Below are 18,045 nucleotides of genomic sequence, written 5' to 3'. Positions count from 1 at the left end.
TAGTTCCACTTGGAGTGCAAGTTAGGCCTGAACCTCCAGAGATCGTTTCACAATTTCTCATTGTGTTATTTAAGTTTTGTGTTTTCTCCTCTTGAACAGGAAGCTGCTTTCCAGTGATCGCAATCCACCAATTGACGATCTAATAAAATCAGGAATATTACCTATTTTAGTTCATTGTCTTGAAAGAGATGACAAGTGAGTATTTCTAAAACTTAAAATGATTTAATTACTGCGAGAATTCTTGGTATTTAGCAGTGTGCTTCTGGCATCTGGTTTGAAAACTCATGTTACAATTTTTATTCTTTCCCCCCCCCCCCCTTGCTTTGCAGTCCTTCTTTACAGTTTGAAGCTGCCTGGGCTTTGACAAACATTGCCTCTGGAACCTCTGAACAAACACAGGCTGTAGTTCAATCTAGTAAGTCCAACAGTATTTGATCATTGATAAAGCACCCACTGTAGTTTCCACAGAAATAAGACAAATCATCTGAATGATACTGTAAAGCACATCCACATGCCCGTTCCTCTCTATCTCAAGCATGTTCACCAATCCACATGTTAGGGTTGGTCCTTTCATGCGATAGCCAGGATGGCTGAAACTGAGTTGTCAATCACAGGCAAGTTGCTGAAGGACCTGCCCATGAAGTCTCCTGCCAGATGTTCTACCTCTTCTCTGGCAGTCAGCATCAGTTGAAGCACACACCTGCTTTTATTCTTCATTTTCTCAGATTTTAAATTCAGTTGGGTTTCCTAATGGTGAGTAATGTATTCTGGAAACTCACACTATTTTTGCAGAGTTGATATCTGCTGGTTTCCAGTTTTCAAATTTAAAACAAACCCAACAGAAAGCGTGAAACAACCAAACAAAAAAAAACCTCCTATGGAGGGATTTCCTATCTTATTGTGAAGAGGGAGGAAAAGATGTGGACCAAGGCCAGAGGGTGCCATATCCCTCTGGCCTTATCCAGTATCAAGTTGAAGAAAACACGCTGTCCTTCATAGATTGAGGAATATGAAGCATGGAAAGGAATGGTTGTTAGGCTTGAAATCCAACTTGCCAAGCAAAGCAAATTTTCTTCTGTATCTAAACATGACCTAAGTCTAAGTAGTACTTCTGTAGGTAAAGCTGAACTAAGTAGAAGTGTCTGCAGGCTTTCTGAATTGAATGAATAAAACAGCAGAGCTTCCTGAGACCATGGAAGAGTCAAGAATACAGTAAACCAAGTTTTTGCCTGAAATTTAAGGGGGGGAATCCACAAAGTGTACATTACATGAGATACCAGTAGCTTTAGAGTTTTAATGGTTAGAATTACTGTTGTATTGCAGTGCATGCTGCCAATACCATTAAACATACTGTGCTTTCAACAACTAAAAGACACGGAATTATGCTTGGTCTTTTTTGTATGGTTCCCCCCCTCACCCCCGACATTCGTATATTGATTTCTTTTTAGAACTGCTTGGAACTTTTATTCCATGTAGTAAGTACAGTTTCTAAGAGGTGTGCTGGTATTTGTGTTGGAATGTCAGTACTTGTTACATATATTCCAAGACTTTCCCACCCCCACACTTCAGTGATCAAAAATAATGTGTTAATGTTGTTGTTGTTAGTGCTGAGCAGGTACAAGCTTCTCACAAACTTTATATTTAGGAAATGATAGGTCTTCATAAGAAAGTTTTTAGTACCATTTTCTATGTTAAGTGACCAGGTGTGTTTCAAAATCTTTAACTGGAAAAAATGCTGAATTCTCTACAATGGATGTGAAAGAATTTAAGACAGGTGACTTGAGGTTAAAGGAGTTGTTTGTTGTTTTTTGTAATGGAATATATGTTTTATTACTGCATTGGTTGTAAGATCAGTTGTTCTTCGGTTTTGCAACCTCTCAATGTTAAGAACCTGTTAACTTGGATATAGCTTTGGTTTTAGTATGTATCTTTGCTAATAATTCTAATGTTCCCTTTTCCCATCCTCCTCTTCCTTTCCCTGTTGCATCCCAAGTTTTCTTTTGGAAATCTAATAAATGTATAATCTGTTCCACACCTCTGCTCTAGAATACTTTCTGTTTAAGCCTAGCTTTTATAAATGGATTGAAGATGAGTGCCAAATGTAGTAATGGTTTATTTTGGTGATGATCTCTGATTTAGCTAGGTCTTCATTTATGCACTGTATTAGCTAATTTAATAGCTATAACATGAAAGTATGGTTTATTTCTTTTGATGATATATTTCAGTAGAAGAGAGAGACTCATCCTCAATGTAAATCATTTTTGCTAGAGAAATAACAAGAGATTACAGCAGACTAACTAAAAATACCAGCCTCTTGAAATATGTGATACAAAGTGAAGGAATGCTTCTTGCAGCCTAAGCTGTTGTTACCAAGTCATGTAAGCAAGCACCTTAGTGCTGGGGCTGAAAAAAATAAGGATCAGTTATCTAAATGTGTTGCATGTAGAATATGTTCGAAACATTGGTTAGCTTTAGTTCTCGATATTGGGAGCGTTCTGTCTGACACCAGCATAGGGTAGAAAAGTAGCTGCCTTGGTAACAACTGCAGAATTGTGTGTTGTATTTTGAATCCTTTTTGTACTGCTCAGTCAGTTGTCCCATGTTTGGTGGTTTGTGGGTTTTTTTGTCACATAGTAGTATTTGAAACTACTACTAATTTGAAATACTAATTTGAAATATCTAAGTATTTGAAATCTCTTGGATAATAAATTTTTGATTGAGTAGAGTCAGAACTCAGTGATATAAAAGTAAACTTCACATTGAGGAATGCATCTGTATTGACATTCAGGAGGCTAAGATGACTAGATCCGTGGGAACACCTGCTGTTGCTTTACACATACCTTCATAATGGTTATCAAAAGATAGTGAATGCAGAATTGGAAATACTAGGGAGAAGCACACACTGACATGGCACTTAGTGCATTCTTGTGGGCAGTAGGACTGCTTCTCAGGCAGTTTATCATGTGTCTGTTTGTGTGTGCTCCATCAACCAAGCTTCCTTTTGGTAGAACTGCAGGTGATGTTGATTGGTGAGGCACTGCCTGGAGCGCTGTGCTGACAAGTGTATACAGCTGATCCCTCAGTGGTTCAGTTTCTGCATATGCTGAGACTAGCAACTGGCATGTACTTTACTCCTAGTAAACATGCGATGTAGGGATATCAGGTACTGTAAACTGGAGATATTGAAACAAATTTAAACCCCTGTCCTCTTACGCCTTACCAGTCAATAACGTAGATGTAGACCTACTGACTCTATCAATTTGAATGGGTGAGGTTGGTCTTAAATGGTTACTACTTTGCAGTTGTTTCTGATCGATAACGAAGCATGGAATTTCTGAATTCAGTAATTAATAAATATAACTAAATTTTGAGTCCTGACAAGCTTCAGTAAACTTGAGGCTTGTAAACAAATGTCAGGTTATTTTAAGAGATGCTTTCATAATATTTTGAAGTGTGGACTCTCTAAGACAGCACTAAAAGAGGAACTGTTGTGTGGTTTATTTCAGTATCATCTGAGAAATCTTGGGTACTTAATAGGAAGGAAAATATTTCTTTGAAGAGCTAATTATGTTAACTCTTTTGTCTTTTAAGAGAGGTGTATTTCTTAACAATTGCATGGGGTTTGGTTTTGTGTCTTTCAGATGCTGTGCCACTTTTTCTGAGACTGCTCCATTCACCGCATCAAAATGTTTGTGAACAAGCTGTGTGGGCTTTAGGAAATATCATAGGTTTGTGTGACTCCTCCCACTAAAAAAAGTTCCTTTTGGTGAACTAAGACTAAACTAGGTAGGATTTTGTGTGTTAGAGCTTAGATGCTCAACTATGAGAAAAAAGGCAGCTGTTAGAGTGGCAATTACCTGCTTATTGCAGTTTTCTCTGTTGTGTATCAAGTTCTAAAATTTTGCCTGAGTGTACAAACATTGTGTTTAAATTCTAGATTAGTTGTGATCATTTGATTTTTCACTTGATTTTTCCTCCTCTCCCGCAAGTATTAGCTTTGTGGTTTACAGCCCTGACTGTGCTTGCAGTGCCAGAGGACTAATACTGGTTCTGACATGCTGAGACTTCTACAGTTTTGTATTTTTAGAAATGCCTAGTCCTTAAGCAAACCAGCAAAATCCACAGTAGTGTAGCTGCCTGAAGCTGTTAGTGGTAACACATTCAGTACAAGTCAGTTTCAAGGCAACTGTAGTGATACCTGGACAGTGACAAAAGCATATTCAGATATGAGGAAGCCAGTATCCATTTTCAGGCAATTTTCAGCTAGCTCTTAGGATGTTTTAATGTTGGGAAGAACACAGGGTTTATAATCAGGACTGCCACCCCTTTTCCCTTGCCTACCACTGTTTCAGCCTGTTATAAATTAATTTACCTCGTTTAGAGTAGTTCAGAATGAAGTAATTGGGCAGGCAGCCACAGATCCTACTTAAGCTTTATGCAAGTGTCTTTATCATAGAGGTATCTTTATAGACATGTGTGTGTCTGCATTTATATCTTTCCAGGGCCCATATTCTTTAACTTTGTATGTGTTACGTAACTGAAGTATGCAGAAATCAGACTTTTTGAGAATGGCATGGGATGAGCTTTGTATTCATAGTTCTTTGATGTCTCAAACAGGTGATGGACCCCAGTGTAGAGATTACGTTATTAGTCTTGGAGTAGTGAAACCACTGCTGTCCTTCATCAGCCCATCTATTCCTATAACTTTCTTAAGAAATGTTACCTGGGTCATGGTCAACTTATGCCGCCACAAAGATCCTCCTCCGCCAATGGAAACTATTCAGGAGGTGACTGAATTACTCACTGTTCAATGTAACTAAACTGGAGTAATTGTCTGCCTTAAAAATAACTGTCAGATGCTTCTTTCCCTCCTTAGATCCTTCCAGCGCTCTGTGTTTTAATTCACCACACAGATGTAAATGTAAGTAATGCCACTTAGAGTTTTGTGCTCTCATGTAATTTTTCTAACTGAAGTATAAAGCTTGCCATAATAACTGTTTTCCTAAAAAAAAAAAAAAAAAGGAATAATCAGTGATGATCTCTGACATTATAGCAAACTTATTTGGGTATCTTTTAACTGCTTATTTTTAAGTATCATTATGATTTTTGCCTGGTATTTCTCTGTGTCTTTGCAAGTGCTAATTTGCATGTACTTTCCCTGCACTTAAAAATTAAATGCAGTTTCGGTTGTATTCCTGTGAACAGTTCGTTTACAGATAAATACAGGGTTGGTTTTTTTTTGCCAAGCACTTAAGTTTGATGTAATGAAAATCAGTGTAAATGAAAGAAAAATTAGTGTCTGCTGCATATATAAAACATTAGCTTTAGATGTAACTTCACAGTTGTTAAATATGAACATTGGTTATTTTAATAGTGAAGTAAATGAGTCAAGCTCTACTGAAATTATGAAATAGGTCAGTGTTCTGCCTAAATATAAGCCAGAATTGTTGAAGATTGCTTGCTTCCTAGTGAAGTTGTAGCTCAGTTGTCAAAGTTAATGGCAAAAGTGCTTTACCAAAGTAAGTTTAAATACATTAATTAAAGTTTGGCTAGTAATTATACTATTTATTGTATACAAGTAGGTGAGGTTAATCTTACTTGAATTTCTTGAAATGGCTGTGTTTGTGACTCAGTCGAGTTGTCAGCTGAAATAACGCTCAGTTTTTGTGTAAGCTGTCACTTGAAGTGTTCAGATTTACTGCTAGGGAAATTGGCTTTTCTGTGTGTGAATACACATGTGTGCTCAGAGGAAATTCATTGTAATTTCTGCTATTCAAAGCCTTAAGTTTTGGGGTGGAAGAAGAAATTAACTCGATGCTGTAAGATGTGCAGTTTGTTTGGCACTCTCATTTGGTTTGAGAGTGCTGCATGCTCATAGTTTAATATTTGCTAGGGCTTTATCTTCCTTCCAGAGGTGTCTTTCGTATCTCATGGTGTCTACCAGTATTTCATAAAAAGAGCAGATATAATTGAATTGCTTTCATTATATCCTTCAGAATTTAAGCTGCAGTTAGCAGTTTAGCTGTTGCTTAGCTGTTGTTTCTTTTACCTCTGTGTATTCTTTGGGGCTGGAATAGGTTGAAGAGCAGTTGCATTTTTGATTTCTGTAGAGTGGAATGTATGAAGTTTATAAAACAAGGTGGGGTTTTGCTGTATAACATCAATTCTGGCTTCACAATGAGAGTTGTTTTACATTTTCATGCACATTATTTTCTTATTAGACTTTCAGCACTACTTACAAATAATTTTTTACTGTTAGATATTGGTAGATACAGTCTGGGCACTCTCATATCTAACGGATGCTGGCAATGAACAGATCCAAATGGTGATTGACTCCGGTATAGTCCTTCATTTGGTTCCTCTTCTCAGTCATCAAGAAGTCAAAGTGCAGGTACGTTTGAATAACTTTAAGGAAGTGTTGCTCAAAATCTAATGCTAGAGGAGGTAGCTGGTTTCTTTTTATAGTTCATGTTGAAGTTTAAGAAGTACTTTTTCCTGTGTGAAATAAAATTTGTATAAAACTTTTTTTTTTAAGCGTTACTGTTTAGAAGTATGTGCTCAACTCGAAAAATCTTTGATTAAAAGAACTCTTTTTAAAGAAAGCATTATTTTTCAGACTGCTGCGCTGAGAGCTGTAGGAAACATTGTCACTGGTACCGATGAACAGACACAGGTAGTTCTGAATTGTGAAGCTCTTTCACATTTTCCAGCACTTCTGACACATCCCAAAGAAAAAATTAATAAGGTAAGTAACTGTAGAAATTTCACCCTGCAGCTAACTGTATTTGGCCTGGCTGTCTTGGATTCCACATAATGTAGTGTGATAGAGATTTAAGTAATTGTCTGCTTATACCAGGCAGGGTGCTGAAATTTTTCTTAAAGTTAACACCCATAGAAAAATCTCTAAGGAGCTGTAGACTTGTGCTTGACAAGAATGTTGTTTCTTGATTCTTCTAACTGAATTTTTATGAAATCCAAGCTTTGTCTTACAGTTTCAGCTGTTGACATAAAAGTTCTTGATAAGTGAAATGTCACTAATTGAGCTGACTCTCTTGGAAGTGATGAAATAGAGATAATCGGATGTCTGTTTGAATGGAGAGTGTGTGTGACAAATGGAATTTAATCCAAGTGAGGCTGGGGGTGGGGTGTGGGGAGTATGTGTGTGCATGCATGTATAGAAAAGGCTTTAAATGGGGGCACTGATATTGCTGTGCAGATTCCGGAGTGCATCTGAGGCATGTTGTTAAGTTTTGGGGTGCCAATTCACAACATTGCCAATGATTAAAGCCCAAAACAAGCCTACCAGGACAAGCCTAGGCATCCTAAGTCTCTAACAGGTTCATTAATGAAAGTGATCCTGTGATCTGATCTGAGAGATGCAGTTGAATGAAATGTGAGAATTTCTGAATCTCTTGTCGAGAGAAATACTTGTCTAAAAAGTTGTCATGCCAGGCAAGTTGAGAGAAGAGAAGAATTGAGTAGGATTGATGGAGGGTTTCTGGGAAGGGAGAAATTCATCAACTGTAAGATTGAAAGAAGTTGTTGATACTTTGAATATACTTAAAACTGTACATGAAACTGTGTTTGTTATTTCTTGACTAACGTATAAATTCCCTGTTAAAATGGGAGCTGGGGACTCTTTTTCTTGTTTGATGTAAGAATCCAGGTACAGTCTTTGGATTAGTTCAAAATTTCAACTGTTGAGGACTGGGAGGGCCCACTGGGGCAAAGGTATCTTCTGTACACACTTTCGTAGCATCTGCTGTTGTTTACTTCTGGAAGGGGAGAGTCCTGGGCTTATGAACAGAGAGGAGGGGTCATAAAGGATCATAGAACTCTACAGTATTTTTGAAAAGCAAGCATTTAAGTAATAAGTGTTGTGTTTTGACTTGATGCTATGAAGAGAAACATTATGCAGCAGGTAAAGAACGCATTGTCTTCTACTGCTCTCACATCTGGAAAACATAATGCTCTGGTGCATTTTGAAGCTTATCTGTCAGCTGAAAACTGCTAGAGCATTCATTCTGAGTCATGGAATCAGTTATGCTCACTTGTAGCCATGTGACTTCTTTTGTCTTTGGATAATTTTTCCTTTAATCTGTGGATTTGGAGTACTTGGTTGTAACTTGGTGACAGTGAAAGACTGAAGGGTCTTGTGGAGTCTCCTAAGGTGTTTGTTGCCTGTATGCCTAGTCTTTTTACTAGTTCAGCTGTGTACAATCAAACCAAGTACAGAACTTGTTTGTGTTTAAGATTGGCTATTGCATGAATTGCAGAACTGAAAATGCATATATAAAGTCATGCCAGAGTAGAAATAAAAGGAGGTATGGAAGACTATCTGAATTAATAATCTCTCACATTTTTATTTTTCAGGAAGCAGTGTGGTTCCTGTCTAACATCACTGCAGGAAATCAGCAGCAAGTTCAGGCAGTGATAGATGCAAACCTTGTTCCAATGATAATACATCTTCTAGATAAGGTTAGATAACATGAAGGTTTTAACAGTTTGTTTCCTTAATTGGGGAAAGTGGCATTGGATTCCTTCATGTTTTTTTACATTGTGCTGTAAATGTGGTGGGTAGGGGTGGACTATATACTTGAGCAATTTTCGTATGTTGCAAGATAAAATACGTTACTGCTGATACTCTTTTGTGAAGTGCTGTGTGAGATGATGAGTGCCAGATGTATTGGGGAAAGGGAGAAGATCAGGGGATCTTGGGTCCTTCTAAGTCTCATTTAAATTATTTTTCTGGTTCTGTAAACAATGGGGATAAAATCTTTACTCCCGTTTGTGACGTGAAGAGTTCTGGATAACAGCACTCAGTTAGTTCCCAGCATTTTGCTAAAGCTTGAAGACTTCTTTTTTTTTCCCCCATAGTATCTGGAAACATAAGAAAGTGCTCAACAGCAGTATTTAATAACTTAGTGTTAACTGCATTTATCTAGTCTGAGTATTCCAAATCAAGATCTGACACAAGATTATGGACTGGGCTTATCCCATCCATTTTTTTTAAACAAGTAAAACTATATCACCAAAAAACAGGTGGCCATAGAAATTAATTGTAGCTTTTGTGTGCTCAGTTTTTCCCACAGAAAAGCCATGCTCTGTATAAGTGTATGGATGTATGCTGCTTTTGTGTAATAGATAAAGCTTGTTGAGATGACTGCTTCTATTTCATTTTCTGTTAAAGTCAAGTAGTCACTCGCTGTCCTGGGTTCAGCAGTAGCACTCATTTTTCCCCTTCTTGGGGGAAACCACGACACTCGCAAACACTTCTGAATGCTTTTCTTATGCGTTTCCAAGCCTCTCATTGCTTGTTGAATATGAGAGATTGAATGCTAAGGGGTCACATCATTTGGGACTTCAGTGACCTGTATTCCTATTCAGGTGTTGGGTGTTAGTGTCTCTTAAAACAGTAGTTTCCAAGCCACTTTGTGATCCCAGTAATCTGCCTTGTGAGAAATGAGGGTAGCTAAAGGCATGTTTTCAAATGGGAACAGTGCAACATTTTTATCTTTTAAACACTTCCTACTTTTTGCTTTATTCCTTACTTTCAATTTTCTTTCTTGACGTGAGGAGGGAAAACAAATACAAAACTATACGATATGTTCAGCCACGGCAGAGATGAAATATCTTGCTTCAGTGTAGAAGCTGGGGTTGAGACTGAAGGAATACTTTTCTCCTAAGTAACATACAGCTGTTCGCAGATAGTTCTATTAACTGCTAATTCATTGATCACTGAGAAAAACAGTTGGAGGCCTTTCTCTTGAAATTTAGTAAGCAGACTCGAGTGACTTCAGAGGCTGACACTGTTACAGTATGTCCAGTGGCTTATCAGAATTGACACACTTGCTGCTTATCTCTCACTGTAATATGTGACAGCTGTTAAGGAATGTGAGAGAGGGAATACTGCAGGGTTGTTTTGTTTGTTGGGGTTTTTTTTTGATGCAAACATATTTTCCTTCCTCTGCAAGATTAAAGTAAAAACATGGTTGCAGGGAAGGGATGAACACTGAGTAGACTCAAATATCTACAGGATTTGTTAGTTACTTTCCTTCCTTACTCATGCAGAAAGAACTGTAACGAATGGTAGCTTTTAGTAGAATGCTGCATAACTAAAAACTGAATGATTATTCATGGTTGCATTTTTAGGGTGACTTTGGTACTCAGAAAGAAGCTGCATGGGCAATAAGCAACTTAACAATTAGTGGAAGAAAAGACCAAGTAAGTAAAACCTTAAGAAAAGGTCCATCATCTTTACTGGGTGCATTTGAGAGAGTACATGAACTGATTGGTTTTAGACTACTTCTGTGCCAGGATTGTGGCTCTCTGTATTCGTCCACTGTTCAGTAACCCTCTTCCCTTTTCCACAAGAGGTTTAAGAGTGAACTTTAGTTGTCAATACTGGAATGACCCAAGATTAGGAGCATCTATGGGGATTTGGATGGAAGCTCTTCTGTTAGGATGGCCTAGGAGCTATGAATGACTGCATTTGGGCTCTGATGAGATTCTTCATAGAATCATGGAATGATTTGGGTTGGAAGGCACCTTAACGATCATCAAGTTCCAACCTCTCTGCCATGGGCAGGGACACCTTCCACTAGAGCAGCTTGCTCCAAGCCCCATCCAACCTGGCCTTGAACACTGCCAGGGATGGGGCAGCCAGAGCTTCTCTGGGCAACCTGTGCCAGTGCCTCATCACCCTCACAGGAAGGAACTTCCTAATATCTAATGTAAATCTGCTCTATCAGTTTAAAGACATTACCCCTTGTCCTACCCCTATATACCCTTGTAAAAAGTCCCTTTCCAGCTTTCCTCTTGTCCCCTTTAGGTGCTGGAAGGCTGCTCTAAGGTCATTTGGCATATCTAATCTGTTTTATTTTTCCACTATGGATAAGCATGTGTTGATTACAGAAATAATAGCCATTGAGTATAAACATACTATTTTTTTTCCAAGTTGAGAATATTAGACTTGTGGCAGGGTTGGGGTGGTGGTGTCATTTTTCAAAGATAAGTTTGGAAACTTGTCTAATGCTGAAAAAAATCACAGTATCTACTACTTGGGGTGTTCTAGACTTGAAATATATTTATAACCTTATACATGAATGTTATATTTTAATGTCTTAAAACAAGAATTTCTGAAAATGACTGCTGTGGAGTACTCTTCTTGGGTAACTGAGTATTTGGCTTTGTTAAACTTGTTTGCACATGTGCTTATGGTGCACTGTTTGCTTCTGTCCCATTCCTGATTTACTTATTTGCTTTTCTCCCCTTAGGTGGCATACTTAATTCAACAAAATGTAATTCCTCCCTTTTGCAATTTGCTGACAGTAAAAGATGCACAAGTTGTGCAAGTGGTTCTGGATGGACTAAGTAATATATTAAAAATGGCTGAAGATGAAGCAGAAACCATAGCCAATCTTATAGAAGAGTGTGGAGGTATGATGCTTAATCTTTCAAGACTGCTTTTATTTGGAAATTAAAGGTTTGCCTTCCCACCACATATATATGCAGTTGGCTTTATTGTGTGTTGGTACAGATGTTTTAAGCAAAACCTATTTTAAGAGTAACCTTTCCATGCCTGTCAGGTGAATATACTCAGCTTTTACAAATGGGTTAAGTTCATGATGGGGAAGCTGGATACTGGCAATGAAGTTTATTAAATGCCAATTTTGTAACAGTCTGGTGTACCTGTTTGTGTGGGGATGGTACACTTAACCATGTACAAGTTATGTCCAGGGGAACTTGGGGCGTGGGGTGGAAATTGCATGTACAACATTTGTAGAGATGGGATAGCTTTAATTTCCTAATGGCTATCTGACTTTCTCTGTATTGGTTGCTGTTTAAGTTAGCTCTTGAAACTCTTCAAGGATGAAAGAAGTGATATTAAATTTGGGCACAGATAAAAAGCTGTGAGATTTTGTTAACATGGGGCAGAATAGTCTTTAAAATACAACATCTTGAGGGAGGCAGGGAAAGCTTGATTGTTGAAAGAGAAAAGAGGTGTTCATGCCTAAAGCTCTGATTGTCAGAACTTCAAAAATACATGTGTGCTGTCCTCTTGTCTGCCAACAGCTTCTGCTGTACTGGAGCTACTTGCTTTAGAATTAAGCTACAAGTCAGTGATAGATGGCGTGTGTGCTACCAATGACAGTATGTGCATTTGAGATGTCTCAGCTTGGGGCTTTCACACCAGGTGCTGAAAAGATGTTTTTGTGAAAAGGGAGCATGTCCTAGTGCTTGGCCCTCACCATATTTCCATAGGGTGGCTTAAACTCTTGTAGCAAGAAGAGAAGGGAAGTACTGTCATTACTGGAACTGTCCTGGAATTACTGGAATTGAGGGGAGAGCAGTGGTTGTTACCTACCTTGACTTCAGCAAGTCTTTTGACACTGTCTCCCATAACTTTCTTATAGGTGGGTTAGATTATAGGACAATAGGAATTGTGGGTTAGATGAATGGACAATAGGGTGGATCAAAAACGGGCTGAATGGCAGAGTTCAGAGGGTTGTGATCAGCAGAGTAGAATTCAGTTGGAGGCCTGTAGTCAGTGGTGTTCCCCAGGGGTCAGTACTAGGTCCAGTCTTACTCAGCTTGTCAGTGACCTGGGCAAAGGGCTGAAGTGTCCCCTCAGCAAGTTTGCTGATGATACAGAGCTGCGGGGAGTGGCTGATACACCTGAAGGCTGTCCTGCCTTTCATTGGGAGCTTGATAGGCTGGAGAGAAGCCTAATGAGGTTCAGCAAGGGCAAGTGTAGGGTACTGCACCTGGGGAGGAAGAACCCCAAATACCAGTACATATTGGGGACTGATGTACAAGAGAGCAGTTGAGCTGAGAAGGACCTGGGAGTATCAGTGGATGACAAGTTGACTATGAGCTGGCAGTGTGCTCTTAAAGCCAAGAGGGACAATAGTATCCTGGGTTGCATCGGGAAAAGCAAGACCAGCAGGTTGAAGGATGTGATCCTCCTCCTCTATTCAACCCTCGTAAGGCCACATCTGGATTATTGTGTCCGGTTCTGGGCTCCTCAGTACAAGACAAACAAGGAGCTACTGGAGAGGGTCCAGCAGGGGGCCATAAGGATGATCAGGGGTTTGGAATGTCTTTCTTAGAAGGAGAGGTTGCAGGAGCTGAGCATGTTTAGTCTAGAGAAGACTGAGAGGGGATCTCATTGATGCATATAAATACCTCAGAGGCAGGTGCCAGGAGAATGGTGCCAGACCCTTTTCAGTGGTGCCCAGTGACAGGACGAGGAGCAGTAGCCATAAACTAGAAGTTTCGCCTCAACATGAGGAAGAGCTTCTTTAGGTTGAGGGTGGCAGAGCACTGGAACAGGCTGCCCAGGGTGAGTGGTGGAGTCTCCCTCTCTGGGGACATTCAAAACCCGCCTGGACACACGTTCTTGTGTAACTTGATCTAGGTGGCCCTGCCTTGGCAGGGGGTTGAGCTAAATGATCTCCAGAGGTTCCTTCCAACCCTAATGATTCTGTGATCTTTCATACTTTTATTTTGTCATGGTTTGTATTCCTCAGTTTATATTTCCTGAAAAACCCTAAGAAGCTTTTACAATTTATGTCATATGAATTTAACAGCATCTTATTTGTAGTCACTCTATGCCTAGATTTGTTTTTATTTACTCTGTATGATGAAGCCTTAAGTGGGGAGAAGTTGTTTTGACTGAACTTAGTATTTTAGCTCAATTACATTTCTTGTGTATTTATTTGTAGGCCTGGAGAAAATTGAACAGCTACAAAATCATGAAAATGAAGACATCTACAAACTGGCTTATGAGATCATTGATCAGTTCTTCTCTTCAGATGATGTAAGTGTCTAATAGCTCTGCAGTCCATTTTTGTAATTGCTTGTGTTTATAAATATGGTTTGTATATAAGGCAGCACCTCTGAAGCCTGCTTTGGGACATTTGTTTGGTTTTTCAGTGAAAAATGAGCGCTTATTTGAACTTACTGCATATCTTGCTGTTCTTCACGATGAAGTGTCTGAAGATCTGCCTAATTTAAACCCCATCTCTAGGGATTACAGTAGTAGGCTTTGAATAATTCTCTTGACTGTTAGCTTCTAAGCTTGATACTTCACATCTGATAAGCTCCCTGCTGACCAGCGTACTGAATCTGAGATTCTGCTTCTTGAGAAACAGACTATTTTAAATATTTCAGGAATTTCAGAGGCAGGATGTGCTGATCAACAATGTTTTCATTTTGAACATGTAACATAAAAGAAGGTTTTATGCACTTTTAAATCAAAAAGGTTAATTGCATATGGAGGAAGTGCAGTCGTGTCTGTGTCATGAAGTGAGGGTTTTCCACTTGAAGAACTTTGGGGAGCGAAAATTACTGCAAAACCAGTAGAGCTCAGTTGTATTCATGTCCTGCCCTCCACACTGAAGTTTATTTTGTGCCTTTTTTTTTTTTTTTTTTTTTTTACTTTCATATGAACAATAGTATGCAAATCTTGTTTAGCAACTCACACTTCACATTTACAGTAAGACTTGGAGTTTAATCTAGAGTCAGTTTGGTAACCTGTATACTGCTTATTTAACTGAAAATGGGTTTCATCTTAATCCTTGCCTGATTTAATGGTATTCTCTTAAGAACCGTGATGGTTTGTAAGCTGGCAATAAGGACAATGCATGATTGACAATGCTTTCCAGGAGTGAAAACTACGTAACAAGATAAACTGTTGGGTACCATGTCGCCTACCTACTGAATGAGAGCTAAAGCATTTCAGCCTAAAGCGCTTTGTCATTATAGTGCAGTTACTAAACCGGGGAAGAAGAATGGCAAGACTTGATGTTAGGAATTATATTAGGAGAAGAGAGAGATGCTTTTTAGGATTGTCCAGCTCCTTTTTGATGAGGCTTTTGTTTTTTCCTACTCACGATATTCTCGTTCTGTTACAGATTGATGAAGATCCTAGCCTTGTTCCTGAAGCAATACAAGGCGGAACATTTGGTTTCAATTCATCTGCCAATGTACCAGCAGAAGGGTTCCAGTTTTAGAGTGGTATTTCGGAAGTTAGGTACAATGCAGCACTGAATAAAAAAAGGTTTGATCCATCAATCTTGGCTCATGGGATCCGCTGCTGCATTAAATCGGGAAAGAAAATGTGAAGATTTCATTTGGAATCACAGAAAAGCCCAAATGAAGTCAAGATGGCGAGTGGGTGCGAGTGAGAATGAGTGGCAAAATGTAATGAAAAACTTCACACTGAATGCTTATTTAGATTGTTCAAAGAAAAAGGGCTACAGGTCAAAGATCTTCAGTGCCTGAGAAGGAACAATGACTTACTAGAGCAATTGGGGGGAAATGCAGTACTATCATCATCAAGCCTTGTAAAGCATAAGGGAATAGGATGCCCACATAAGTCCAAGGAGAATGAGCCCAGGCCTTGCTTGAAGCACCGTGTGAATGGACAACGTTGAATGAATGTCTGGACTCAATGCTGTGGAGCCAGGCTCACGTTTCAAACACGGGGCTCTTCGGTCCTGAAGCAGGCTCCTAGTCCGGAGTGGCGTATGTACGAGAGTATGGTTGTGATGCTGTATGTGAACGCATGCAAGCTTGATTCACCTTCAGGGGGCTGATAATAAACCTAGTAAATCATCAAAATGAGTTCATAAGTGTTAACGTACACTGGACACACAAAGACCGGTTTAGCAGCAGACTCTGGTTTACTCTTGCAGCCTATGTTTCTTTTTTGTTTTGGTTTGGTTTTTTTTTTCCCCTCTTATTTTCCTTTTAGTTACTTTTCTTTCCTGTATGGCTTATTAGTTGTTTGTAAAGTCAGAATTTCAGGAAGGCTTCCCTGTGCATTTGCACCAGATGAATGTTTGATGTTATGAAAAGCTTTCCATATCATCAAAACTAATTTGTAGATTTTTGCATGAAAAAATCATACATTTCCCTTCAAATAGACTGTGTTGCAGTACACAAGTTGCCATAATAATAGGAAGCAGTAAAATGTGGTAATAAAATCTCATCCTTTTCATTTTCAAAGATAACATGAAGACCTTTGCATGTGGTAATCTACAGCATAGTTCATTTTTAGATTTTGTTGAGTCCTGTAACCAAATGTTTCTGTTGTGGTAGAATAATACTGTGCTGTGTTTCAATGTTACTTGTTTTCAAACTTTGTTTTCTATGAAAATGATATGGAAACTTCTAAAAATGAAATTTGGTGCATATGTACTGCCGAATAAAGACCGAAAAAGAGGTGTGAATAGATGTACAAATCAAGTCATGGTTTGAACACCTTTACTATGCCTAATCCAATTGTTTTAGACTCTTTTTATCTTAGATGTAGGCAGCCGTGAACAATCTATTTTGAGCCACTTTAGAGAGAAAACTTTGTATTTTTAAAACTTGCACAAAAAGGATGCAAGTGTTTTTATAATTGGAATACTGCCTCAGTTTTGAGGTTCTGCACACTAAATTAAAGGTGATGTTACAAATTTGTACAAAATGAACTCTTTATAAGGTGGCTCATTGTAGGAAATGCTGTGCCTTCCCCTTTGAGCACAAGTGTTGCATGAACAACAGTTTGCTATAATAAAATGTACCAGATTAGCCACCATTAGCATCTATATCTACCTTGTGTTTTAAAATCAACTGGTAATTCTGAAACACTGTAGAATGGATAAAGATTATTTTGTGATCATAACTCTTTGTTGGACTAGAGTATTTTTGCAGCATTCCTTGTCATCAGAAACATGGTTAAAGTTTAAAACTAGAAGCAGCGGAAACTAGCTTGTGAAATTTATCTGAGTAGAGTGCAGGCTAGGCTGTCTTGGGGAAATAAACGTTAAAACTTGCAACCCAGTTGTATTTGGTGTGTCTTTGTGTATACACTCCAGTTCTCATCAAAAGGTGTGAAAGATCATTTGAAGACAGACACTCTTCTGAATCTTGTCTTGAGTTTTTGTGGGGTTTTTTTACCTACTAAGTATCAATGTGTGTTGCAGTATGTTATGTAGGCTTGAGGTAAATAACTGGCTTGGTGTAAATATTAAGAAATAACTAATTCACCTAATTATATAGTATGTGTTCAGTACATTAGGGCTCCTTTCATGTAGAATGTAGGGAACCCTTAAAGGATGTAAAAATGGTAGTTTTAAGGGAGTTGCAATTACTGTCATAACACTAAAGTATCTTTGTGAAAGATGTACTGTAGAAAACAGCTTCACTGTTAGAATCCTTTCTTGTTAGGGGTAAGAGGAAAGCAGATGTTCGTTGCAACTTCCGTATTTCAAAAACAAACCCAAAACACTATGGCAAGGTGTTTTGGCACTTCCCTTGATATAATTAGAATCATATAATAGTTAGGATTGGAAATGACCTTAAGATCATTTAGTTCTCAACCCCCCTGCCATGGGCAGGGACACCTCACACTTAAACTGTGTCACCCAAGGCTCTGTCCAACCTGGCCTTGAACACCGCCAGGGATGGAGCATTCACAACCTCCCTGGGCAACCCATTCCAGTGCCTCACCACCCTACCAGTAAAAAACTTCCTCATTATATCCAATCTAGACTTCCCCTGTTTAAGTTTTAACCCATTACCCCTTGTCCTATCACTACAGTGCTTAATGAAGAGTCCCTCCCCAGCATCTGTATAAGGCCCCCTTCAGATACTGGAAGGCTGCTATGAGGTCTCCACGCAGCCTTCTCTTCTCCAGGCTGAACAGCCCCAACTTTCTCAGCCTGTCTTCATATGGGAGGTGCTCCACTCCCCTGATCAATCTCGTGCCCCTCCTCTGGACTTGTTCCAACAGTTCCATGTCCTTTTTATGTTGAGGTCACCAGAACTGCACACAATACTCCAGGTGAGGTCTCACAGGAGCAGAGTAGAGGGGCAGGATCACCTCCTTCGACCTGCTGGTCACGCTCCTCTTGATGCAGCCCAGGATACAGTTGGCTTTCTGGGCTGCGAGCACACACTGAAGCCGGCTCATGTTAAGTTTCTCATTGACCAAATTACCTTAAGCTAATGCTGTTCTAGCTGCAGCCTGTACTTTCTTACATGGTTGGT

The 18,045-nt window shown here is 39.0% G+C and overlaps 1 protein-coding gene, 1 long non-coding RNA gene and 1 other non-coding gene across 4 annotated transcripts in view; 2 read left to right on the top strand and 1 right to left on the bottom strand.

Annotated features, from left to right (window-relative positions):
- Positions 1 to 16,836, top strand: part of KPNA4 (karyopherin subunit alpha 4) — a 28,924-nt gene extending 12,088 nt beyond the window's left edge. The window contains exons 6-17 of one of the 2 annotated variants that reach the window (XM_062603201.1): positions 100 to 195; positions 330 to 415; positions 3,642 to 3,728; positions 4,618 to 4,787; positions 4,877 to 4,921; positions 6,260 to 6,391; positions 6,617 to 6,745; positions 8,374 to 8,478; positions 10,153 to 10,224; positions 11,277 to 11,439; positions 13,728 to 13,822; positions 14,919 to 16,836. In XM_062603201.1, coding sequence (XP_062459185.1) covers positions 100 to 195; positions 330 to 415; positions 3,642 to 3,728; positions 4,618 to 4,787; positions 4,877 to 4,921; positions 6,260 to 6,391; positions 6,617 to 6,745; positions 8,374 to 8,478; positions 10,153 to 10,224; positions 11,277 to 11,439; positions 13,728 to 13,822; positions 14,919 to 15,017 — 1,279 coding nt within the window. In that variant the 3' untranslated portion in view covers positions 15,018 to 16,836. The remainder of the gene's footprint in view (positions 1 to 99; positions 196 to 329; positions 416 to 3,641; positions 3,729 to 4,617; positions 4,788 to 4,876; positions 4,922 to 6,259; positions 6,392 to 6,616; positions 6,746 to 8,373; positions 8,479 to 10,152; positions 10,225 to 11,276; positions 11,440 to 13,727; positions 13,823 to 14,918) is intronic. The other variant, XM_062603202.1, reaches the window with a different exon arrangement.
- LOC134155737 (uncharacterized) overlaps positions 1 to 17,580 on the bottom strand; it is a 58,859-nt gene extending 41,279 nt beyond the window's left edge. The window contains exon 1 of the long non-coding RNA XR_009961702.1: positions 17,438 to 17,580. This is a non-coding gene — a long non-coding RNA (uncharacterized LOC134155737). The remainder of the gene's footprint in view (positions 1 to 17,437) is intronic.
- Positions 7,054 to 7,373, top strand: LOC134155882 (small Cajal body-specific RNA 7). Its single transcript, XR_009961758.1, has one exon. It is a non-coding gene; the product is annotated as a small Cajal body-specific RNA 7 (non-coding RNA).
- Positions 17,581 to 18,045: the final 465 nt, after the last annotated feature.

This window comes from Pezoporus occidentalis, unplaced genomic scaffold, assembly GCF_034315485.1.
Source record: "Pezoporus occidentalis ecotype Australia unplaced genomic scaffold, CSIRO_AGI_Poc_V1 ctg8, whole genome shotgun sequence".
Classification (NCBI taxonomy): domain Eukaryota; kingdom Metazoa; phylum Chordata; class Aves; order Psittaciformes; family Psittacidae; genus Pezoporus; species Pezoporus occidentalis.
This window is presented reverse-complemented; position numbering and strand designations above follow the sequence as displayed.